General features: G+C 29.8%; 1 protein-coding gene across 2 annotated transcripts; it reads right to left on the reverse strand.

The window, feature by feature from the left end:
- Window positions 1–3,204: 3,204 nt before the first annotated feature.
- On the reverse strand, window positions 3,205–27,073 carry nup155 (nucleoporin 155). 2 transcript variants are annotated; one of them, XM_051121592.1, is made up of 34 exons: window positions 26,936–27,073; window positions 25,388–25,555; window positions 25,166–25,303; window positions 24,973–25,069; window positions 24,665–24,735; window positions 23,071–23,163; window positions 22,727–22,990; window positions 22,582–22,655; window positions 22,408–22,499; window positions 20,657–20,754; window positions 20,313–20,581; window positions 18,462–18,632; window positions 18,277–18,387; window positions 18,100–18,194; window positions 15,904–15,989; window positions 15,711–15,773; window positions 15,263–15,413; window positions 15,083–15,149; window positions 14,045–14,160; window positions 12,831–12,934; window positions 12,617–12,750; window positions 12,322–12,513; window positions 10,909–11,047; window positions 10,678–10,813; window positions 10,430–10,583; window positions 8,743–8,847; window positions 8,506–8,660; window positions 8,184–8,313; window positions 6,098–6,211; window positions 5,888–6,008; window positions 5,704–5,814; window positions 5,424–5,560; window positions 3,605–3,711; window positions 3,205–3,521 (listed from the first exon to the last, which is right to left on the reverse strand). In XM_051121592.1, the coding sequence occupies exons 2-34, from the start codon at window positions 25,527–25,529 to the stop codon at window positions 3,383–3,385; spliced, it is 4,176 nt and encodes a 1,391-aa protein (XP_050977549.1). In that variant the 5' UTR covers window positions 25,530–25,555; window positions 26,936–27,073; the 3' UTR covers window positions 3,205–3,382. The 2 variants fall into 2 exon arrangements, with proteins under 2 accessions (XP_050977549.1, XP_050977550.1); XM_051121593.1 differs by lacking the exon at window positions 15,711–15,773.
- Between the last annotated feature and the right edge of the window lie 624 nt (window positions 27,074–27,697).

Below are 27,697 nucleotides of genomic sequence, written 5' to 3' on the forward strand. Positions count from 1 at the left end.
AAATCAAATGATTCGCACACCCACTGCGAATCCCGATCTGAATTTGCGATGCGAATCTCCTATCTGAATTAAATGATTAGCAAAACGGCTCCCAAGTCCCGATCTAAATCAAATGATTCGCAATCCGCACCTGAAGTTCAGACCTAAATCAAATGATTCGCAATCCACGATCCGAATCTCCGATCTAAATTAAATGATTCGCGAGCCCGCTGCGAATCCCGATCTGAATCAACTGATTTGCGATCCGAATCTCCTATCTAAATTAAATGATTCGCGAGCCCGCTGCGAATCCCGATCTGAATCAACTGATTTGCGATCCGAATCTCCAATCTGAATCAAATGATTCGCAAAACCGCTCCGAAGTCCCGCCTTGCGTCCCAATGTGCATACTATCCACTCTATCTGCCCTAAATAGTATTGAAAATTACCACTATCACATAGAATTTAGGATGTATAGTAAGCACATTGGGACGCACACCTGATCTAAATCAAATGATTCGTGATCCACGCCCCGAAGCGATCCACGAACCAAATCTCGAATCAAAATCAAATGATTCGCACACCTGCTGCGAATCCCGATCTGAATTTGCGATGCGAATCTCCTATCTGAATTAAATGATTAGCAAAACGGCTCCCAAGTCCCGATCAAAATCAAATGATTTGCGATCCGCACCAGAAGTTCCGACCTGAGTTAAATGATTCGCGATCCGCAATCCGAGGTTCCGATCTGAATCAAATGATTCGCGAACCCGCTGCGAGGTAATGATCTGAAAAATGATTCACGAAGCCGCTCCGAAGTAGCGATCTAATTAAACTGATTCGCCATACCTGCTTTGAAATGCCAAAAAAGTTCTTTGAAGTCCCGATGTAAATCAAATGATTCGCGATTTACGATCTAAATCTCCGATCTAAATCAAATGATTCGCAATCCGCACCCAAAGTTCAGATCTAAATCAAATGATTCGCGATCCAAATCTCAGATCGAAATCAAATGATTCGCGAACCCGCTGCGAATCCCGATCTGAATTCGCGTTGCGAATCTCCTATTTGATGTAAATGATCAGCAAAACGGCTCCCAAGTTCTGATCTGAATTAAATGATTCGTGATCCGCAATCCGAGGTTCCGATCTGAATCAAATGATTTGCGATCCGCACCAGAAGTTCCGACCTGAATCAAATGATTCGCGATCCGCACCAGAAGTTCCGATCTGAATCAAATGATTCGCGAACCCGCTGCCAAGTAATGATCTGAATAATGATTCCGAAGTAGCGATCTAATTAAACTGATTTGCGATACGTGCTTTGAAGTGCCAAAAAAGTTATTTGAAGTCCTGATGTAAATCAAATGATTCGCGATCCACGATCCAAATCTCCGATCTAAATCAAATGATTCGCGATCCGCGATCCAAATCTCAGATCGAAATCAAATGATTCGCGAACCCGCTGCGAATCCCGATCTGAATTCGCGTTGCGAATCTCCTATCTGAATTAAATGATTAGCAAAACGGCTCCCAGGTCCCGATCTAAATCAAATGATTCGTGATCCGTCCCCGAAGTTCCGATCTGAATTAAATGATTCGCGATCCGCAATCTGAGGCTCCGACCTGAATCAAACGATTCGCGAACCTGCTGCCCAGTCCTGATCTGAATACTGATTCGCGAACCTGCTCCGCGATACGTGCTTTGAAATCTTGATCTAAATAAAATGATTCGCGATCCGCGATCCGATTGGAGCGCTTCGAAACAGTGAATCATCTTGCGACGCAATGGGTTCGGAGTTTCGAAAAGCTCACTACGTGCTTTTTATCAAAACTTTTACTTTAAGGACACACATGGTCCAATAACACAGACAATACAGTAGACATAAATCATAATTACGAATGATGTCGAAATTCGAGCGGCTCTTTTGAACTGTTATTTTCCCAGTGAATCGTTTGAAATGAATGACCGAAGTCACGAGTTTCAGCTTGCATTGTACATTGTTTAACAATGGTTAGAGTTATCATTCAACTGCATGCACATATGTTTTAAAGACTTCTGAACCTTTATATGTTCATACTTGAAAGCGCAGTTCTCCAGCTTATCTGCTTCTCAGGTAACATCAGTTGTATTGCAGATGCGGCCTAAATTAAAACAGTGGTTACGTATACCCATATTTGTTTGATAGTTTGATATTGTTTAGCAGTCCCTGGATAATGGTAGGACCTCACCTTGCTCGTCTTTTAAGTGGACTTGTCTTTTCCCGCCGCGAACATGGAGAAACTAACGGACGTCAGCTCTGAGGTAAAATTAAATTACTATTTCCCGCTCCAGACACACACACACACACACACACACACACACACACACATATATATATATATATATATATATATAAATAATAATAAAAAAGAAACATTAAAACTAGTGTGAAAAAAAAAGAAGTTATGGTTAAGTTTCTTCAAATGTCATAAAATAAAAAATAAAATGAAAAAAATAAATAAATAACACACACAAAAAAAAACTTTTTTAAAAATATTTCTTTTCTATTTAGCTTTATTTTTATTCCTGTTCTAGTAATTTTACTACAACTGAAATTATTTTAAATCACTTTGGCAAAGGATTCGGTTCAGAACTACAAACAACGTGTTAAACTACAAAAATGGCGGATATGCGCGATTTGTGTCACTTTTATACACAAAATTATAATTGATATTGTATAAATATAGAATTAATATAGAATTTAAATTATAAACAATATAGTGATTTCATTAAAGAAATGGGAAAATAATTAGTCTGAAAATTACACATTTAACACAATTGTAATTTAAAACAAAACCTTTTGTTTTTATTATTTTCAAATCATTTGCAATACATATTACACAAAACTAGAGGGTGGTCAAGAAAAGTCAGACTTTCATAAAAATGTGTTGTTTTCATAAAAGAGTCCCTTGCTGATTCTGACGACTAGTACAAAATGCACGAGAGCAAGATGTTTCCTTTCATCCCGTTCATCCACAACCACATCTCAATCAAGAAACGTAAAATTAACACCATAGATAGTGTTTCAGCAGTAGAAAATATCCAGAATAAGTGCCTCCTCAGACAGTTTCTGAACGCATACAGACACCAATCATTAATTATAACTGAATAAGAAATTAAAATCCTGTATTCCACACCTTCATATCTGCTGATGACCACAAAAACTTCTGCAAACCAAAGAAATACACATCTGAAGTGTTTATTTTGGCCGTCTGTTGGCATTTCCATTGGTTGGATGAGTGAACATTATTCATTTTCAGTAAACAAAGACTGAACTTCTGGCGTCAGGCTGTTGTAGTATCAGGGCGTCCATCAAACTCACATCAGGAACAGACGAACACTGGCAAGTCCTTCATTGTCATCAATGGAGCTTCTCCAGTTTGGCCTGAAGGCATTTAAAGTTGCGTATAATGTCCTGCAGGGCTGCGTTTGGACTCAAGGACTGCAGCTCCACCAGATATCCGCAGATATTATCCAGACAAGCGTTAGTAAACCTCCGTCTGTAATCAACGGCAGAGTGAGTGACAGAAAAAAATGTGAAATGTATAAAATGTGTAAAATTCCTGGTGGACATGACGTTTACCTGTCATAGGTGGGCACACGGCTGGGATCGTTCACATATCCTGACAGGAGCACATGGATGCACTCCACCAGATGAAGCGGTTTCTTCAGACGCTGCCAACACGGGTCCTGAAAGAGGAACACAGAAATTACATACTGTAGCATGCACAAATAAATATATAAATATTTTTAAAATGGGTCTAAGAAAATGATCAAGAACACACAGCCCTGATCTTGTTTACACTTCATTGGAGTGGAAGTTTTTTAGGATGCCATGTCAAGTTAGACTGCAAACACTTGTTTAACTTTTAGGTACAGCAGTAATAATAACAAAAAATAAACTACTAAATATTTAGTAAAAAAAAAAAAAAAAAGTAAATGTATAACTACCATTAGGCAATAAATAAGAAATGAAAACAATAAAAATACCACACGCACATAATAAATAAATTACCAATGAAATAATATATAAAATATATTAAAATAAATACATAACTTTCATTTAGCAAACCTTAAGGTGGTTATAATAAATAAATAAATGCAGATATATATATAAATACATACACATAAATATATGCATAAATAAGAAATATATAAGTAAATAAATATGTAACTACTATTAAAGAATCTTTACAAGAATAATGGATTAATGATAAAAACTAAAAAGTAATAAATTGATTCTGAAACAAAAAAATAAATTGATAAATATCAGTAAATAAACATAACTGCCATGAAGCAATCTCTAACAGGTTATGAACTGATTAAGGAAAAGACAAACAAAATAAGTAAATAAATAAGTAATTATTAAATTATTAAATGCAATTAATAAATAATATTTATTTATTTATTAATAAATAAATAAAAATATATACACACAGAGTAAAAAATAAATAAATAAATGATAATAATAAATAGTTAATAAGTTGACAATGAAATAAATATATTAAAATTAATATATAAAAACTACCATTTAGCAATACTAACGCTTGTCAATCCTTAAGATGGTTATGGATTAATAAATAAGTAAATAAACACTGAAATATATTAATAAGAAATACGTAAGTATAAATATGTAGCAATTATTAGGCAATAATATAAATTATTAATATTAAGCAAGAGTAATGGCTTAATAAAAAAAACAACAAATAAAAAGTAATAAATTATTATAAAATTTAATAAACAAATAAATATTTATAAACATAAATATTTATTGATTTAAATAAAAAAGAATAAATATTAGTAAATAAACATAACTCCCATGAAGCAATCCCTAACAGAACTATAGATTGATTAAAAAACAACAACAAAAGAAGTAAATAAGAAATGTAATAAATTAAATTAATAAATATTAATTTATTAATAAATTAAGAAAATAAGAAACACACACACAGATATCATTAATAAAAACAACAATAAATTAATAAACTAAACTAAAAATACAACAATAAATTACTAAAATGTAAACTAATGCTTAGCAATCCTTACGAGAATTATGGATTTCTAAAAAAAAAAAAAAAAAAAAAAAAAAAAAATATTTGAATAAATAAGAAATAAGAAATATATATAAAAATAAAAATACAATTTTTAAAAATAAATAAGTAAATAAATTAGTATTAGTAAATAAATGTATAACTACCATGATTAAGCAACCCTGAAGAGGATTGTGGTTTAATAAATAAAATATTAAATTTGTCATATTTAAAAAATAAGTAAACAAACATACAGTTACCTTAATCTTTAAAAGGATTATGGGATGCAGAAAGTGAAAATATTATATTTTTAGTATAAAATAAAAGCTCCTAATCTGATTATTCCAGTAGTTTTACACTTCTTTCTCGTACCCGTGTCTTGAAGAGTTGGTCATAAACCTCCAGCAGTCTTGGAAGCTGAACTCCAATCTCCTGCATGGTGAACGTGACAAAACCCACGTCCCAGTTCAACCGGCACACTTCCTGCTCTAGAAACTTCACCAGGAAATCTGAAGATCACACAAAACGGCATGAGATCACACTTTTTGCAAAGGTAGGAACAAACACAATTAGATGATGACCAAACCAAGAGAGAATTCACATGATGAGCCACATGAAAACAATCACACAGTTAAGAGAGTAAAACCAGTACCTAACGGAAAGTATCGTGGCGTTCCCGCGTATAACTTTCCCAGAGACACGAGCTTGAGGCTCAGAGCTCTCATGCGGTCCGGCGGGCTCATGGTCACACTGTCACTCAGCTCTGAAACACGACAGCAGATATCAGACACACCGATACACAGTAAAAAGAGGAAGACGTCAGCGAGAGGCTTTACCCTTGTCGATGATCTCCTGCCACAGCGAGTGCACCAGGATGGGGTCCGAATGTCCCGCGCAGTGAATGATGGCCAGCTTACACTCCGACAGCCGGAAATGATCCGCGAACTCACCGTACAGCTACAGAGAGACAAACACGACACGTTTATGAAACACAGCAGCTCTGGCAGTGCATTTACAGCATGCAGCTGAAACGTCACTTCATTTACCTTGGTGATGTCCATGAGCTCGGAGTCCAGTTGTGTAATGGCTCCCTGCACTGAGGGATGCTGGGAATACTGTCTGCGGAGGGTATCCTGGATCTGCACCTGAATCCGCACCACCTGGAGGAACACAGCAGCGTTACACCACAAACTAACGTAGGGCTACGCGAGTTAGCAAAACCAAACCGAAACTGTGATATGGCTTAGTGCAGTTTACAGATCGCAAAGGCTGCAATTTTATTAAATAAATACATGTACATGTTTTCAACAGCTCAGAGCCAAGCGCTATTCTTATACTTAGACAAAGTTTAGTTTAGTTTAGTTTGCCTCTGTTTTTAGCTCCATGTCTTTTTAGCTTTATTTTTATTTATTTTATTCTTTATTTTTTATTTCAGTTTTAGTAATTAATACTTTAACTGAAATGTATGGTAAGTTGCAGTAACAAAGCTTAGTAATTAAAGTGGAAAAACGGCATAAATTAAGTTACAAAAAAAACAGCTACGGTTAGTCTTTCTCAAAAGTAATAAAATAATTTTTACTGATCTTGATTTCTTTTAATTGCATCACTGAAGTATAAAAAAAATTACAATTTCACAAAATGTGCTTGTCATATTTATATTTACATATATTTTTTAATGATAATAAAAAAAATAAAAAAATAAATAAAATAAATAAATAAATATCTCACACAAAAAAAAACTTTTTTTTTTTTTTTTTAAATAAATTTTAAATTTTTTTATTTAGCTTTATTTTTATTCCAGTTTTAGTAATTTTACTACAACTGAAATGATTTAAAATTAGTTGCCATGACAACATTTCTAATTTATTTTTAAGTTTTTAAATTTTAGGTTGTCAAATATTTATCCTTGTTCATTTATTTTTTCCGATTTAGCTTTTATTTTTTATTTTAGTTTTAGTAATTTTACAACTTCAACTGAAACTTATTTTCAGTAGTTTTAGCTTGATTAATACTTTAACTGAAACTTGTTTTTTTGTTAGTTGGCATAAAATGTGGTTCTGAATATGTAATTAAAAAAATAAATAATAATAATAATAAAAAAAACCATTAAAATATGTTACAAAAAAAGTTCTGGTTAAGTTTCTTCAAATGTAATAATAAATTTGGTGAATGAACCAACTATTTGCAACTAAGTCAGCAATTTTTATGGTTATGGCTAAGTTTCTTTAAATGTGATAAAAATGATTGTTAATGAACAAACTAAAAATTAATTTACACACAAAAAAATGCTTGGCATTTTTAATAGTTTTTTTTAGTTAGTCTTTAATCTTTATTTTAGCTTTAGTTTTAGTAATTTTACTACTTTAACTGAAATTAAATTAAATTAGTTGCCATGATAAAACTTCTTATTTATATTTAAGCTTTTAAATTTTAGGACTCATCAAATATTTATCCTTATTTCAAAAAAAACTTTTTTATTTTTTTTAAAGATAAGTAAGCTGTTGACAACATAGGATATTGCAATATTAATAAATTAATTGTACAATATTATTTTTTACTTAAATACTCATTGTTTTACTTTAAAGTTAAATATTACAGTAGTTACAATAATTTTTCTTATTTTATATTTTTATAATAATAATAATAAAAATTACAATTATAATAAATATATTATGCAAATTAACACAATTACTCATTTATCATACTGATAGAAATTTTAACATTTGTCAAATCGTGCAGCTTTACAAACACCTTGGAGCTTTAAAAGAAAAAAAAAAAAAACGTACTATGAATAACAATTATACTTTTTTATCATTAATAATCACAATTACACTACCAGTCAAAAGTTTTTGCACAGTAAGATTTTTCATTTTTTTAAACGTCAAATTCAGCTTTGATCACAGGAATAAATTTTCATTTCATTTTCATTTTCAAATATATTCAAATAGAAAATAGACATTTTAAATAGTAAAAATATTTCTGAATTCTACTGCTTTTGCTGTACTTTAGATCAAATAAATGCAAGTTTGGTGAACAGAAGAGACGTCTTTAAAAAAAATTAAAAATCTTCCTGTGCAAAAACTTTTGACTGATAGTGTAGATTGTTGCCAGCAGCTGTTTTTGTCTCAGTACCTCCATCTTTTCCTCCAGTTCATGCAGAAACTCTCCATCAGCTCCCAGTGAAGACACGCAGGACGAACTCTTGGCAGAAAGGATGGCTCTGGAGATGTACTCCAAACGCTGCTTCAGAGAGATCTCTGTGCTACACACACACACACAAACACCAACAAAACCATTCATTTTCATTTCACACCACCAGACTGAGGCAAAACAAACTTATGAGTCTTCAAATAAATGTACAGGAACATGAATTTAAATATCTAAATTAACAGTTATGAGGAGAGAGATTTTAAACCAATCAGATTTCAGTGGGCGTGGCTATCCAGCACGATACCTGTGCATGTCTGCGAGCCGCGCCAGAACGTGTGCCGCTTTGCCAAAGCTCCTGTTCTTCTCGTAGTATCGCCACAGAAGGTCCATGTTACGCACTTTACTCTGGTCCTGTTTGATCATGTGCATCAGATGATCCTCGAGGTACGGCGAGTTCACCTGGAGCAGAGGAGAAAACGGCTTTAAACCTCAGAGCAGAGAGACTTTAGGCGACGTTGAGTAACTCTGCGATCATTCGTACCTCCAGGAGTTTGTCGGTGAGATCGGCCTGAATGAGCCAGTTATAGAGAGCGATGTGGAAGAGCTCGTCTTGAGATCTCTGAGCGAGACCCAGCATCTGCTCAAACTGAGGGAAGAACCAGATCACGTTAATTAACCAATGCTGTTACTGTTAACTTTATACCAGAACTTTTGACATTAAAAATATAAATAGAGGAAAAATGTAAACAAACATTAAATCTTGTCAACTACCCAAAATTAAATTTGATTTGAAGCAATGATTCAAAAATAAATAAATAAATAAAGATCATAAAAAAAAAAAAAAAAAAAGAAACACCACCACCACCAACGGAAAACCCTCAATTTAGAAATGTTAATTGAAATTAAAAATAAAAATTAATTGAAAAAACAACAATAACTAAGGTGAAGTATTAAAATGATGAAACCTAAATAAATTAAATCCTAAATGGAAAATAAATGAATAAAGCAGAAAAACGTAAATTAAATGGATGCAAATTAAAGTATTAAAATTATTAAAACTGAAAAAAGTAATACTACATATAAAAACATAAATATTAAAGGAACAATAGATAGAACAAATAGAAAAATTCAAATATTAAAATGACAAACTGAAAAAAGCTTAATTTTTAATGTAATAGAAATATAATAAAAAAATATATATATATATAACTTCTGACATTAAAAATATGTGCATCAGATGATCTCTTTGCTTTGCTCTCTATATATAAATAAATAAAAGATAAAAAAAACCCTTAAAAATGCTGTCTTGGCAACTAATTGAAAGTAAATTAAATTTGAAGTACAAAATAAAGAAAAACAACTATATATAAAAGAAACAACATAAAATATATAAACAATGAGAATATAAATATTAGAGAAAAACTTTAGGATCATCAAAAATTAATGTTGTTACTGTTCTTAAGTGACACTAAAAATATAAATAGAGGACAAATGTAAACTTAAACATTAGAAATGAAACTGAAATTTAATTGGATTTGAAGCAATGACTAAAAATAAAATAAATAAAATTATTTTTTAAAATTAAAATTAAAATAAGAGATAATTACAAAAAACAACAACAACGGAAATATAAATTAGACGAAAAATTCGAAACGTTTACTAAAATTAACAATAAAAATTTAATTATTAAAAATAACTAAATTAAAGTATTAAAATGACTAAACCTAAATGAAATCAATCCTAAACAGAAACATAAATAAATAAAAATGCAAGTCAAGTTAAAAATATTAAAATTAATATAAAAACCTATAAAATATGAATATTAAAGATAATATAAAAAAAGAAAGTATTATATATATATATATATATATATATATATATATATATATATATATATATATATATATATATATATAAATTGTTCCCATTTATAATCTTATATATTATAATATTTATTCCATGTCTATTTTTTACACACACACACACACACACACACACACACACACACACACACACATATATATATATATATATATATAGGGAGGAAAAATGTAATAATAAACTGTGAAAAAAAAAAAAATTAAGGCTAATTAGGAATAAACAATAAAAATGAGAAAAGCACTTTAATAAAACTAAAATGAAAACAAATTAAAAGCTAATTCACACACGCATTTATAAAACAATCAAACCGAAGTATATGAAGCTGTAGCAGGTTGCGTGCGACTCACATGGGCGGCAGCGTCCTCATTGCTCAGCATGTTGGGGTCAGAGGTCATGACGGGTGGTCCGGGTTGTTTAGGGACGCTGGGGGACTGAGGTGCCGCTTTACTCTGATTCACCAGCTCCTGCATGGTGTCTGAGATGCATTTATAACAGGAGAGCCTGCACAAAAGCCATGTTTACAGCCCGATTAGAGCCTGTGACTCCCACAAGAGCACCTCAGGATCGTATAGAACGAATGTAAGTGTGTACCGACCGCTCCTGGAAGGCCTGCTGGCCGCTGGCGTCCTCCTCCGGCTCTCCGTTCCTGTAGAAGTGCAGTCCCAGTTTCTGAGGGTCTTTTTTATCAGCGGCCGTGAGACAAAGCTCCACCACACCCTCATAGAAACGCACTGGATGTGGACAGAATGTGATTAGTTTGCTATATAACAATGAAAGCAGGTGAAGGGTTCAGTTCTTCTGCATTTTAGGCACGGTTTGCACTCACCTTGCCGGTACTGTGAGCAGACGAGCGGCAGGTCCGTGTGGTGGCTGATCTGCTGATAGAGACGCAGGGAATCTTTTAGCGTTCGCTCCTTCTCGAACTTGTTCTGAATCTGTCTGGAGCTCTGCAGCAGCTCATTGGCCTGTCAGGAGGGAAAGAGATAAGATAACATCCTTATTCTCAAAGCTCTGGTTCATAAAACACAAAAACAATCTCCATACTGACTGTTTGCTCATAAACATACACAACTTGTATAGTTCTAAATGGGTCATTAAATAAAGAAATATTAAAACAAGTTACAAAAAGCACATTTATGGTCATGGAATAGTAAAATTAAGAACTAATTTAATGAATAAATACAAATTTAAATAAAGTTAAATAAGCCAAGCAAAAACAATAAATAAAAAATACACTAAATGCAAAAAACCAAAAACAAATAATAGCTGTACTAAAATAATAGCTAAATACTAAAATAGCTACACTAAATAAATAAATAAATAAATACAAAAACTAAGTACTAAAAAAAAAAAACAAAAAAAAAACAACAAATAGCTACACTAAATAAATAAAAAAACTAAGTACTAAAAAACAAAATAAAAACAAACAATAGCTACACTAAATAAATACAAAATCTAAGTATTAAAAACAAACAAACAAAAAAAAAAATAAAATAGCTACACTAAATAAATACAAAAACTATATAAAAACAGTAAATAATAAATAGCTTCTCTTTCTCTATATATAAACTCTGTAAACTAAACAACTAAAAACCTAAATAAACTAAAAAAACTTAAGTAAATAAAACTAAAACAACTAAATTAAAAGCCAAACAAATTAATGGGGAAAAAAAAGAAAATAAAAAATAAATAAATAAAATTGTGTGTGTGTGTAAATAAAAGTAAGAGTTACTAAATAAATGTAAATTAGAACTAAAATATACAAATAAATATAATACATAAAAGAGCTACATACAATGAAAAAAATAAATAAATAAAATAAACCAAAAATAAACTAAGGTAGATAAAAATACAAACTAAAAATGTAACAAAAAAGTAACAAAAAAAAGTAAAACTACATAAAATAATGAAAACTAAAATATGCCAAATAAAAACTACGACAACAAAAAATAGCTACATTAAATAAATTAAACAAAAACTTAATTAAAAAAAAAAAACTAAGTGAAATGAGTAAATCAAACTAATTCAAAAACTAAATTAGAAACAAAAAAACGAAATAATGAAATAAACTAAATAAAATACATACAAAAACTAAAAACAACAACAAAAATAACTTAAGTAAATAAAACTGTGTGTGTTTCCTTTTCCACAGCTGATTAAAGTTGTTATTTCATCTTGTTTCGTATCTCCAGTCTACACTGTTTTGATTGAATGAAGTCTCATTGAGAATCACAGGTACCTTGGAGCAGATGCTGTCGTCGCTGCTGTACAGCAGGGGGCAGATGTCTCTCAGGTGTCCGCTGACGGTGTCTACAGACGCGCTGTCTTTGATGTACACGTTAATGAGGGCGGTGATGAGGGCGCCACTCAGCTCCCGTCCAGAAACAACCACATCCTTAAAACTCACCGCCTTAATTTGGTCCTGAAACTCCTGAAACCAGTGAGGACAATGGCATGAACGTTTGTGCATCAAAAAATGAACAGGCTGTTCATATTCGAGAAAGCACAACTAGTAACAGAGCGACGGGTCGTACTTTGGGCATCTCAGAGATGATGAGGCTGAACTGATGGTCACACAGAAGTTTCCAGAGCGCCAGCGTCTGATAGGAGCGATGGATCAACTGCTGCATGGCCTGAAGAGACGCTTTCTCATACGCTTGAGCCTCCGCTGAGGAACAAACAGGAGAAGATGATGATCACCTGAATGCTCACAGACACACAGACATACACAGACATGCTGAAACTCACTGTGGTACTTCCTCTGGAGCTCCTGCTGCATTTGCTGATTGCTCGAACCATCGGGCCGCATGAAGCCCAGAAGTCTTTGCTGCAGGTTTGCTGGCGAGCTGAAACTGGTCAGGTGAGTTATAAAAGAATTATCCATAAAATTTAAGAAAAAATGGAATGAAGATCAGTAATAAAGCAGTCAAATATTTTTAGTTTTTAAATAAATAATAAATAAAATTAAATGTAAAAAAAAAATATATATCTAAATATGTAAATGAAAAATTTTAAAAGATATAATTTTATTAAGGCTGTCAAATACACATACATGTACATATTTAAGAAACATACGTGAAATATATACATACACGCACACACAGACACAATAACTTCTTAAATATACACAGCACACACACATATTACATAAACACAAACACAAACATTTATTTTGGATGCAAATAAAATTAATTGATTTGACAGCCATACATTTTATGGAATATAAAAATATATATATTTTTTACTTTTTTAAATTATTAAGTTTGAAAAATCACTATAAAACTAAAAAATATATAAATAATAAAAATATAGTAAATAAATAAAGCAAAAACAAAACTAAACTAAAAATTTGTATATGTAACAAATGAAATACTAAATTTAAAAATAGTTAAATATATATATATATATATATACACACACACACACACACACACACACACATACATATATATATTAAAAATTTTATCTTACAAAAAAATTAATAAAAATAAAATCTTATCAAATATCTTATAAAATATATAAATAATATATATGTATATGAAATGTTTAAAAATGTATTCATAAGCTAAAAGTTAACGAACTATGGCTGGAAATGAGTAAATAAAACAAGAATTAAATACTAAACTAAAGTAAAAAGAATATATATTTACATTTATAGAATAATTATATTTTTTATTAATTATATTATAAAAAACGATTTAACATTTTTAAAAATGTTTTAAAATAAAACTCAAAAAATTAATAATTACATATGAAAATTAGTAAATGAAGAAAACAGATTAAATACTAAAACTAATTTAAAAAATAAAGTAAAACATTAATAATGAAATAAGCTAAATAAGAAAAAATAAACAAATACAAACTAAATGAGTAACCAAGATTGATTTTTTTTAAATAAATAATAGGTTGGCTGGTGAGGTGGAAGTGAAAAGGGCAACATGTATTATCATAAGATGACCTACCTGGCCACACCCAGAGAGGTTGGACTGAACTGGGAGTTTTTGTCCAGGAATTCTTTCAAACCCTGAAGCTCCATCAGGACGACCTCCAGATCAGAAGAACTGGCTGTGCTCTCCAACTAAAACCAAAGAACATCATTAATACACAAATACACAAAATGCTGCTGGAAGTGATTTCAGGTATTTTGTAACTTCAACCACACCCAAAGATAAAACAAATGTTTTCTGATTGGCAAGAAAAGGCAACTATAGATTTAAAAAAAAAATACATGAAGTAAAAAAAACTTAATCAAAAAAATGAAAAAAACTTTGAACAGGCAGAGCAAAAATCTGTCATTACTCACAATAACTAAAATAAAAGCAAACAAACAATTATAATATATATAATAAAAACAAACTCACTTTTGTAAAAATGCTATAAAAACAAAACAAAACAAAACAAAAAAAAAAGGTTTTGTAAAAATGATTCAAAATTAGTAATTACTAAAAACGAAACACGAAAAAAAGAAAAGGAAAATAAAGACAACTAAAAAAAAGAAACATTTTTTTTTAAAATGGCTGTAAAGTATTAAAAAAAAAAAAACGAAAAAAGAAAAAGACATCCTCAGATTCAAAATCGGATAAAAAAAAAAATACATAAATTAAAAAAAAAAAATAAAAGAAAAAGAAAAATGAAATAAAAGCTTTTATTATTGGCTAAAAAGTTACATATTTTGTACATTTATTTTTTACAAAAACCTTGGAACACAAGCAGAGCAAAAATGTAAAATTGCTTCAAAAATCTGTCATTACTCACAATAAATAAAAACAAACAAATATATAGCTTTGGAAACAAATAAATCTGACATTATTAAAAATAAACAAATAAATAGTCAAATAAGGCATCATTGTAAAAATGCTCGAAAATCTATGATTACTAACAATAAACAAAATAAAAACTAAATTAAACAAGCATTATTGTAAAAATGCTCCAACATCAGTAATTACAATAAACAAAATAAAAGACAACAATAAGAAGCTCCAAAATCGGTCATTACTCACAATAGTCACCGTCTGGCTCCCTTTGGTTATGGTGGTCTCCATCGAAAGAGTCCCATCCCAGATGTTCCTTTTCCAAATCAACAACATTAACAAATCAGTGCAAAAAAAAAAAAAATCTGTCAAAATAAGCCATCCAACTGTTACGAGTGTTCATAACGTCTGTATTTGACCATAACTGACCCCAGTATGCGAGTGAAGTAAATACTGATGCCGTTGTGTTTTCCAGAGAAGATGACCTCCGGTCCGGAGGATACAGCAGTGACGGCCGCGCCGCTCGGACTCATGGGTGTAGCGGGGACGTACGGCGTCGAAACGGTCGGTGGAAACATGCCTGATGAGTAGAGATGAGTCAACCACATATTCACACATTCATAAAATGACACTTGTGCAACATTCACTTGCAATATCCACCAGGTTATTATCATTAAAAACATGCTCTATATTAAGAATAACATGCAAAATAACACAAAAAGACAACAGAAACATGCATCATGGGCCAGAAATACAGACAGGCATTCATTTACTTGTTTAGAAAGATGGCAAAGAATAGAAAATGGGCAAACTGTTCAACTGTACTAGTAGACACAGATTAGTGAAGCGTTTGCTGGTCTGAGGGTTGGTTTTATACCTGGGGCAGGTGTGGCAAGAAAACTGGGGTTTGGTATGGGGCTGCCGACAGGCATTGGGGATCCTACAATCACAGCAGACTACAGATTACACATTAGTCCACACTAACACACGAACAAACAGCTACTAGCACGTGACTGGACACGGTTAATGGTTACAACAAGCTCCGTGTGGCGGGCTGAGATGTTTGTCACCTGGTACGGGGGAGCTGAAGAGCGGCCCGACGTTACTGGGGGCAGAAATGGCAGATGGGAAACGCATCTGAGCCTCTCCACCATACCTGTAAAACATCACCTCTATTAATACATCCTGTCAAATCTGCAGATATAAGGCTGTGCAACATATCAGATACTCAGATAAAATAATTAAAAAAGAAAGCATTGCAAAATTTATTTAGCCATTCATTAAACTGATAAAAATATTGTAAAATTGCAAATTTAAAAAGAAACATAAAACAAAAAAATCAAAAATATTGTAAAAATGCTTTAAGAAAATCATTATTAAAAACAGAAAGAAAATAAATAAAACCAAAATAAAAAACAAGCATTAAAGCATTACTGTAAAAATGTTCCAAATCTGTCATTACTAACAACAAAATAAGATATTTTTTTCTGTGAATAGATTTTAAAATCTGTCATTAAAAAATAAACAAAACAAAAACTAAAATAAATGAAACCAAATAAGTGAATAAAGCAATATTGTAAAAATGCTACGAAATATCATTAATCACAAGAAAGGAAGAAAGAAGGAAAGAAATACTATAAACATGTATTTTAGTTCGACTCACTCCACAACAAATCCTATAAATGTAATGTTATTCAGAACAAACATGAATAAAAATGAAACAAATGTAAAAAGCTATAATTTTGTCAATTTTACTAAAATAAATAAAATTAAAAAAAAAGTTAATGGCTACATAACTGAAAATAAATACATTAAACACTGAATAAATGTAAACATAGTAAAAATGAATATATAATTACTGAAAATAATTAAGTACCTTATATTTTTTTAAATAGAATAAATAAAACGTTAATAAAAACTACATGACTGAAAATTATTAAATACAAGTAAAAAATACATGAATTAATAAAGTAAAAAAGGAATGTATATTTACAGAATATAAATTGATTAATTACTTTAAAACTAAAAAATTTAAAAAATTAAACAACTTAAAACATTAAATAACTACATATGTGAAAATGAGTAAATTAATAAAATCAAAAAATACTAAATTAATAAAAATCATGTAAAAAAATAAAGCATTACTACATAAATGAAACAAAATAAGTGAATAAAGCATTATTGTAAAAATGCTATGAAATATCTTTACTAACAAGAAAGATAAATAAATATTTTAAACATGTATTTTTGTTGGACTCACTCCACAACAAATCCTATTTTATGTTCTTCAGAAAAAAACGAATAAATTAAATGACATTCTACATTTGACTAAAATAAATAAAACAAAAGTTAATAACTACATAAGTGAAAATAAGCAAATAAAACAAATTAAATACTTAATAAATGTATACATAGTAAAAATGAATATATTTTTACAAAATAATAATCTTAAAGTATCTTATGAAAATTGTATTTAAACAATTGAAAAATTAAAGACAAATAAATAAAGTAAAAAAAAAAAGGAATATTTATAATTACAAAATATTAATTTAAGCTGTATTTAAAATGAAACATTAAAACATTACTAAATAACTACATATCGGAAAATGACTAAATTAATAAAACAACATTTATTCTAAACTTAAAGTGAAGCAGAAATTACTGGTGTGGGTGAAATGTGCTGTACAAATGAACACAAATCCAAATGTCTTTGCACGCTTGATATTAATTGCATTAAGTCACAACATAAATGTGTTGTAAGTTGCTGTGGAAAAAAGCAGCTGCTAAATGAATAAAATGTAATATAAATCTGAATTTCCTAAAGATTTCATTAAAGTTTCAAGTTCAATTCAAATTGTCCATTTAATTTAATTGATTCAAGAAAATAACTTCACAAAATCACTCAGAAAAAATATTCTCAGCAGCCTTTGGCTTTCCACATAGCATTTTTCATATACTAAATCTTATATTAAAAATATATGCATGCTATAAGTTAATCACGTTGCTGTTTATTGTTATTTTGGTGCAAATAATATGGAAATAAACTGTAAATAGATATTCCTTGTGTTGACTTGAAAAACACTGATTATAATTTAAATTTAAAGTTTATTATATTTTATTTTTTGACATTTTAAATCTATTTGGCCTCAACAGCATTTCCTCTAACTTAGACAATTCAAACGGTTTCAAAGCACATGCAGATGACAAATATTTCCAAAAGCCTGGGAAAAGAACAATTATATGACATCGTATCGATCATATCTGACCTGAAGAAGGCTCGTGTGGCCCACACAGACACCTCCCGATCGCATGCTGCTGAGGAACAGGCCAAGATGAGAGCCGTGGCACACGCCTGCCCTTCCTGTGCAGGAAAAACAAACACATTTATGGACAAACACACATGAAAGTGTCTGTATTCAAAGGTTAAATGTGCGCTCACTCACCCCGTGCAGCTTGAAGAACCTCTCGATCTCCTCGCTTTCTCCTCCAGCGCTGCTCACCAGCAGATGACGCAGCTGATCCACCGGACGCAGCTTGTGAAAGATGTGACTCCCCTAAAGACGGAAAAAACAAAGCGTGAGAGAAGAACAACATGAAGAACAGATCACAACGGGAAGATCGATCATACCTGAGCGGACAGGAGAACGAACTTCTGCGGCGGGACGCTGTGCTGCTGAACGACTAGAGGAGAATCAGTGACTGGAATGAGGTCTTTATTAAGAGGAGTGAGGATTCTGGGAGATTTGGTTTCCTCGATTGAACACAGAGCCCACGAGTGACCGTCTACATTCACTGTCATCTGGAGAACAAGACAAAAAACACAGATATCAGTGCTGTTTTGCCACAGAATAAGAAAAAAAAAAAAAGGAAACTGACTTTATCTTCAATATATGAACTCTGAATTCTCAGGAAGAAAAAAGTAAAAATGATGAGATATAAACTGAGAATTATAACTTTCTCAGAATTTTGAGTTCATATCTCGCAATTATGTTTTTTCGATTTCACCACAGAATGAAAAATGTTATCGGGTTCATTTTTTTTTCCAAATTCCATTTTTTTTTTAAATTTTAGTTATCGAAAAGTACATCCAATTAATTAAAAATCATGAAGCTAAAACTATTTAACTATTATTTATTAAAAGTTTAACAAAAACTACATTATTAGGGCCAAATGAAACAAGTTTTTTTTCCCAAAATTCTGTGTTTTCCATTTCAATTTTTATATTCTGTTTTAATGGTTAAATTAAAAAAAATATTTTAAATTAAAATTGAATAATCAAAAAGCATGTGTAATCAACTGAAATTATAAAAACTTTTTATTATTATTATTTTATATTAGTTTGAATTTTTCATTGTTATTTATCAGTTGTTTCTGGAAATTCCACATTTTTACAATAATAGGGCCATATGATTTTTTATTTTTATTTGTTTCTCCCCAATGATTACATTTTAGCAAATCAAAAAGTATGTCTAATTAAGTAAAAACATGAAACTAAAACAATTTCATGATTAATTAATTTATTAAAAGTTTAACAAAAACTACATTAATAGGGCTCTGTGAAATATGTTTTATTTTTACCATTTTCTGTGTTTCCCATTTAATTTTTATTCATTCCAGTTTTTCCATTTATTTTCTGAATTCTGTTTTAATGGTTAAAATACATTTTAGAAATCACAACGTATCATTATTAAATATATTAAATTTTTATTTATTTGTAGATACCAAATTCTGTTTTCTCTGTTTAAATTTTTCCGGATTCAATTTTTTCCATTAAAATTTTTCTAAATTCTGTTTTAATGGTTCAAATAAATTTTAGCAATCAAAAAGTATCATTATTAAATACAAGAAATATTAACTGTTTATTTATTTAAAATTCTGTTTTCTCTGCTTAAATTTTTCTGGATTCGATTTTTTCTGGTAATCAAATGAAGGCATAAAATATTAATTACATTTTTTAATTAAACTATCAATTAAACCAACCCTTTCACTTTTTACAAACAATGCTGCAAAGAGATTTACTGTTAAAATTAAAACATGAAAAATGTAATTATTCCTTAAAAATATGTTTTTATTTATTTATTATTATTATTATTATTTAATTGAGACGTACATTCTACTGTACAATAGAAATACATTGTCACAATTTCAAGTTACACCAAACTTTTATTTTGACGGGCTGCCGTGAAGACTTAAGTATCTGTGTTTGTGCCATGATGTTTTTCTCAAATGAAATTGAAAATACTCTTGATATGTTCATCCAAAATTTGACAAATTCCACAACATGCCACATTATACATTTTCATAAACTTTATATTTTTCGTCTCAGAATTGCAAGAAAATGGCGGGAAATTTAGAGATTGTGGGCACAAATATATAAGAGATAAGGAAACTCTTTGTAATTTTTTTTTATTCCATGGTGGAAACAAAAACAAATGAAGAAATAACTAGATGGGCAGGAAGAGGAAATAACGTCTCTGACCTGAGCTTCCATGAGGGGCTTTTTAAAGGGAAACGAGTCGTGGTTGATACACCACAGAACGTCGCTGTCTTCTGTCTCAGACGCGGCCATCAGCAGAACTCCTTTACTGTACAGAGCCTTGTGTACTTTGGCCGGTTTCTGGAGGGTGGAGGACGCAGAGAATCCGGGCGGCAGACGCACATGCACCAGAGACAAGATGTTGGGCCGGCCTGAGATGCGTTTGGCGTTTGGAGGAGCGAAAGGGATGGTGCTGAAATACAGACGCACACCTGCACAACACATAAACACAATTCAGAGAATTTACAGAGCCAGGATTACTTAGAGTCTCCATTTATAAATCATACCAGCATGAGTGACGGCCAACAGCTGACAGTCTGACGACTCTGAGCGATCAATTACAGCGATCTGAACAATGGGTTTGAACACCGAGCGGTCGATCGTCCTGAAAAATAGGCAAAGACATATGCACTTGAGGAGAAAAATGCATTTTACAAGAAAAATGTTGATTTAACATAAAAAACAGGAGTGCACAATATATTGGTGACCGTTTTAAAACATTTTAAAATTTACTAAAAATGATGTTTTTATTAATAATAAAATATTTATTTTTCTAATACAATAGTTACATTAATTAATCTAATTATTACTATCAGTAATTAAGAAAAATAGGAGTGCATGCAACTTTTTGGTGACCATATTGGTATTGACAAGCATTAGTATTTTTTTTTTATTAATTTTAAATTGATTAAAGATGGCAGATGGATTATTATTATTATTATTATTAATAATAATAATAATAATAATAATAATAATAAAAATAATAACATAATTTTGATTTTTTTGTTAATTAAATATTATTAATAATAATAATTAATATAATTTTTATTAAGAAAAACTAAGAGCGCACACTATATTGCTGACCATTTTATTTTAGAATTAATTTTAGATTTATTAAAGAGAATACAATTATTATTAATAAAATATTTTTCTAATAAAAGCATGTTATTAGTAGTATGAATTATTATTAACAATTAATAATAATAAATGATTACTAATAATAACTAGAGTGCAAAAATATGACTTTGTAACTTATTGGTGACCATATTGGTACTGACAAGCATTAGTATTTTTTTAAAATTAATTTTCAATATATTAGATAACAAATAGATTATTTTTATTATTAGTATTATTATTTGGTAATTGAATATTATTAATAATTAATGTAATTTTTGTTAAGAGCACACAATATATTGGTGACCATGTCAGAATTGTACAATATTATGGGTTTTTTTTTTAAGAATTAATTAGATTTATTAAGGAGAATACACTTATTAATAATATATTTTTATAATAAATTGTTATTAATAATATGAATTATTACTAATTATTAATATCAATCAAAATATTATTAATAAAAATTAGGAGTGCACAATATATTGGTGATCATATCATTACTGACCAATATTAGAATTTTTAAAATTAATTTCATATTTTTTAAAGGTCACATTTATTGTTAATGTAATTGTTATAAACTAATTAAATATTTATTTTATAGTAATGTGTTCTTAAAGTAATAACATTTTTATAATATGTTCTTAATATGAATTATTAATTCAAATGTTATATTCTTTATTACTAATTAAGAAAAACAATATATTGTTGACCATATCTGCACTGATCAATATTAGCATTTAATTTATTTTAAATTTAAGATAAATATTTTATTATTAATCACAATTAATTGTACAAAAAGTAATAATTATTATTATTATTAATAACAATAATAAATATAATGTAATTATTATTAATAATTATGTTTTTATTAATTTTATGCTTATTAAAAATAATAATCAATTTATACAATAAAACAATAATACTATTATTATTAATATTAATAAATTAATCTTTTTTTAAATGCCAAATAAAATCAACTTATTTCTGATCATTTATATTTACAATATTTTAATCAAAGGTAATATATTAACCGTATTTTGATGTAAAATCGTTCAAATTGGAAGATTGGTTATTGGCGATCTATTTATAAGTCAATTTTTCTGTAAGTGCATCTTTGCAAAAAAATGCATGTAAACTCTACCTGGCGATGTTTCCAGCCGCCGAGACGATGGAGTTTTGAGACATGGCGGCGACTCGACTCATTCCCTGCCCATCAGCGCCGAGGTCATACACCTGACAGACACGAAATCACATTAAAACATCACTCAAAATCACAAACACCACAATCCCTGCTTGATTACATGAAGACACCCACCTGCAGGACACCCTTCTCTGAACGCGTGTATAAAATGTTCCTTGAATTATCGATAGCAATTTGAACAACGGGATCTGAAACAAACAACACGTTTTAATAGGAAGCAAACATTCGGCTGATTGTGTGTGCTGAATGAGGCTCCTACCGTCCTCAGAGAAGGAGAACTGCAGCAGTGAAGGGATGAGGAAGGACAGGCTGCTCTTGGAGTGGTTGATCTTCCTGCAGCGCTGACTGAACCAGCCCGCTTCGGCCTGATAGGCGATCTCGTACAGGCAGCCGTCTTTGCCCGCCAGGAAGATGCGGCCCACGTCCGTGGAGGTGATGGCCAGCAGGTAGGTGTTATCCGTGGGGATTGAGTAGAGAGGATCTGGCAACAGCTGCATGGCTCCTGACATGCTGTCATTCAGACCTGCAGGGCATGAAGGCAGATGGAGAATGAATCCCACGCATGCAAATGTTGTTTAAATTACATCTAAACATGACACTCACCTGTGTGAGCTTTGGGGAAGCTCAAGCCCAGGATCACAACATCCACCGGTGTGGCCAACACTAACAGGTAGTGGATGTGAGGCTGAAAAATACCTGTAACAAACAAATGTTTTTGGGTGTAGGTAGACTCACTTCTCAATTTTTTTTTTCTAGCAATAAACAAACATGAATGATTCTTAAAACAATTTGAGATTTTCTGGTAGAATTAGAAGCTTTCCTCTGCTCATTAATCTTTGTCTACATATTAATCTTTTTTTAATGATAGTTATAACCAGTGTGTGTGTGTGTGTGTAATTTTAATATTAATTGTTTAAAAACTATAAATTACATAAATTTATTTAAAAAAAAATAATTCTAAGCAAATCATAATGTGATGGTACCACAATCATGTTTTATAAATAAGAGTAAATAATATAATATAATTTAATATAATATATAAAAACATTACAAATATATAACAGCAAATATAAGACAATTTACTAATACATAAAATAAAAATAAAACATAATAAAATGTACAATATTTCTATTAATAAATTTGATGGTTTACGAAAATCATGATTTCACACTGCAAATATTTTATTGAGATGGGAAACCTTTTTTGTTTTAAATATTATAATATAAATTATATAATACATAAATGTAATGTAAAGTAATTATATATAAATAAAGTAAACATAAGCAAAATTGTAAAACATATATAAATTGAATATAATACATAATTTAATGTATAAAAATTAAATGTACAATATTTATATTAAACAAATTTTGTGTTTTACCACAACCATGTTTTTACACTGGAAAAATTATTGAGATGGGTAATCTTTTTTGTTTTACATAAGAGTAAATAATATAATATATATATAAAAAAAATCTATACATATATAATAGCAAATATAATATAAGCTATATAATAATACATAGCAAATATAATATATATAAATAGAGTAAGTATAAGTAAAAATGCAAAGAAATATATTAATTTAATGTAATACATAAATATAATATATAAAACATTAATAAACAAATATATTATCATAATTTGATGTTTCAACAATCATCTTTTTATATAATATTACAATATTGCATTTAATATTACATTAATTGTTTTAAAACTATAAATTACACAAATTGAATTAAAAACAGTAAAAAAAGAAGAAAAAAAAAAGTAATTCTAAACTTTAATTAATAAACAAATTATAATTTTATATTTTACCACAATCATGTTTTTACATTGCAAATATTTTATTGAGATGGGTAACCCTTTTTTCTTTTAAATAAGAGTAAATAATATATTATTAAAAAAATTACATAATAGCAAATACAGATTATAATATAATGATACATAGCAAATATAACAATTTAATTATATATAAATAGAAAGTAAACATAAGAAAATATATAAATTTAATATAATACATAATACATATAAATTAATTTGATGGTTGATGTATGAATATATCCAAATCTTGTGATGCATTACAAGCATGTCTTTAAGTAATGACTGATCAAGCGTGACAACAATCAATCCATAACATTCTCAACATCTTCTGAGGCTGAACACTACATAGTGCACAACAGAAAAACCAACTAACCTGGCTTAGGTTTGACAAGTCCAACTGACAGAATAGTTTCACTGAGCCCATCAAAATACGCCACATCACTCCTGAAGAAACCAAAAAGACAAACACACATCAGTGAACATCCTGTATCTCAGGTATACTTAAAGTGCCAACATTATGCACACTCACATCTTCTAGAACACATTTAAATCATTTGATGTTCAAAAAACACATTTTTCTCACTTCATAATATCATTTTCCTGCACAAACAGCAATATTACACATTAAAGGAAATATAAAATAAAAAAGCATAATAAGTGTCCTAATGAGTCGATACTCACCCATCCTCATAATTCCACATAAAAATGTCATTATCGATGGTAAGCCACGCTCTGGAGATTTCAGGGAAAACTCCCATCATGCAATTGCACTGCATATCTGATAAAAGTGGCAATTAAGGCATTGCAAACAACTACAAAACACTTTCATTTTAAGGTTTCATTGTATAAAATAAGCATCTGTGTGGCAGGATACGACCAAACTGCTCCACGAGCTCCGGAGGCAGAGGAACCCTGCGGATGGCGCTGAGCTCAGGCAGACTCGGCACGCTGATCAGCCCCGGTCCCTGCAGAGGGTAATCCATGTCCGACATGCCCGAGAACGAAGGCATATCTACCAAACATAGCCAATATTTTACGTTTTTATGCTCAGTAAGTACGTGTTAAGAAGAGTAACAGGACAGAGAGCATCTCTTACTGTGTGACGGGACATTGAGGAGCTCTGACAGGTCTGGAAAACAGCGATCCTCCTGCAGATGCCTGTCAATCAAGCGGCTGGAGTTTTCCAAAGCCTCCTGAAGAACTGCAGCTGGACTGCTGGAGCCCAGACTGGACGGCATGATCACTGGAGACGACACAAAACCACCTGGAGAGAGAAAAACATGAATATTACTATTACATATTGTTTTAAAACATGTAATAATATATTTAGAATATAATAACTAGTGCAACATATTATAAAATACTATAATTAATTTGATATTTAAACATTTTATATAGATTTAATGTTAAATAACACTTCATAGATATATAAATGCATGCATATAGTGTGCTTTCAGGCCTTTTAAGATAAAAATCGACCACATTAAACACTTAAAACAATAAATGCATAAAAATATATGCTAATACACATTTGAAAAAATTAAGCTACAAGTTAAGATTAAATAATAACCAATGAGTCACGTCTAATTAAATAACTGTATAAAATTATAATATAAATAATAATATAAAACTATATAATTAAATCAAATTAATAAATGAATAACTGATATAAAATCACTGTAATATAATATGACAATATAATATAGCATAATAATAACAATGATAAAACTGTATAAATAATAATATAGCATTAACAATAAAACATTGAGTTAGTATATGAATAAAATCATAATTAATTAATTTATAATTATAATATTATATCATACAAATATGAAATAAAAATGTATAGTAAAATGTAATATAATTATAGAAATATATATTGTAATATATAAAAATATTTTATATAACATTTTAATATTTTAGTATGTTATAGTTGAGTCACTATATAAATAAAGCTTTAATTAATATAAATTATACTATAATGTTAATATAATAAAAAAGCATATAAAATAAATTACTAACTATAATATTACTATAATAATAAAATATTAATTTATAATATAACATAATATACTTAAATTTAAATAATAAGTAGCTATAATAGAATGTAATATAATTATATGTAAATATATATAGTAATATATAAAAATAAAACCTTTTATAGTATGTTATAGTTAAGTCACTATATAAATAAAGCTATAATTAATATTGAATTATAACATAATATTAATATACTAATATAAGATCCACATTAAACACATAAAACAATAAATGCATACAAATATATGCTAATACACATTTGAAAAAATTAAGCTACAAGTTAAGATTAAATAATAACCAATGAGTCACGTCTTCAACAGCACCATGAAACATTACATTTCCTCAAACATCCCGATAACTCACCTGCAACTTTAACAACCATATCCAAACATAATGTACAGACAATGTGCTTTTATTTCCCTGATTTGAATATAAACATGTTTTAGTGTCAAACGAAATTGAAATGAAACAGACATGTTGAGTAAGTTAGCTTTAGCCGCACAGCTAATTCAAAACACAGAGAAAAATGCACTCGAAAGACAGAGGATATTATCTAAGGAGCTTTATTTGAGCTCTGATTAAACGCTGATTAAAATAAACTCACCTCTGATTGAAAACTATGTTCATAAAAAGCTGAAAGTGAAAGAAGAACGTGAGCTTGTGAACTTTAGCGGCTCCCGCCAAGCGCGTGTGACTGACTGCAGCGGTGAGCGTGAAGCGCGCTAGAAACTCGCGCACAACAGTGACGCAATTCAAAATAAAAGTCCCCAGATTCTCCTGTCGCTGTTGAAGAGCCTGACTTAAAAAAAAAAGAGAGTTTTACACTATAAAAATTAATTATAAATTCAACTAGTCTGTTGTCTAATCCTACATTCAGACTGTCTGCTGTGGGTTGCTTTCTTTAATTTTTAAATAATAATTGAAAATTAATCTCTTGTTATACTGGCATCATTGATCTCTGACTTGTTTTTGTCTAAACTCTTCTAATGTCTCTTACACATCTTACAATCATTACATGTACTCATCTTCCACCGTTTTCTGCTATTCCTTTTGTTGATATATATAGTGCATTGTATTGTTTTTGTTCTCTCTCGGTTTATGTATTTATTTTTTATATATTTTTCATTTCTTTTTTTTAGTTTCTGAGAATTTCTGACCTCCAGTCACTATATAAATAAAACCTTAACTATAATTAATAAATACTGTTATGTAAATAACAATATAAATAATAATACAGAACCTAAAATCAAACCTATAGTTATCATATAAACAAAACCATAATTAAGAAATAATTATATTATAATATAATTCTATAAATAATATAGTATGTAAAAATAAAACCTTTAGTTATTATATAAATACAACC

Source organism: Labeo rohita, chromosome 10 (assembly GCF_022985175.1).
Source record: "Labeo rohita strain BAU-BD-2019 chromosome 10, IGBB_LRoh.1.0, whole genome shotgun sequence".
Classification (NCBI taxonomy): domain Eukaryota; kingdom Metazoa; phylum Chordata; class Actinopteri; order Cypriniformes; family Cyprinidae; genus Labeo; species Labeo rohita.

Excerpts from the sequence above, each read along its gene's own strand:
- nup155 (XM_051121592.1), bottom strand. The coding sequence starts at position 25,529 with ATGCCGTCCAGTCTGGGCTCCAGCAGTCCAGCTGCAGTTCTTCAGGAG. Across the intron at positions 18,195-18,276 it reads GGTTCTTCAAGCTGCACGGG|GAAGGGCAGGCGTGTGCCAC; the intron begins GTGAGTGAGCGC and ends TTTCCTGCACAG. Across the intron at positions 8,848-10,429 it reads ATGAGGACGCTGCCGCCCAT|TTTGAGCAGATGCTGGGTCT; the intron begins GTGAGTCGCACG and ends TTCTTCCCTCAG.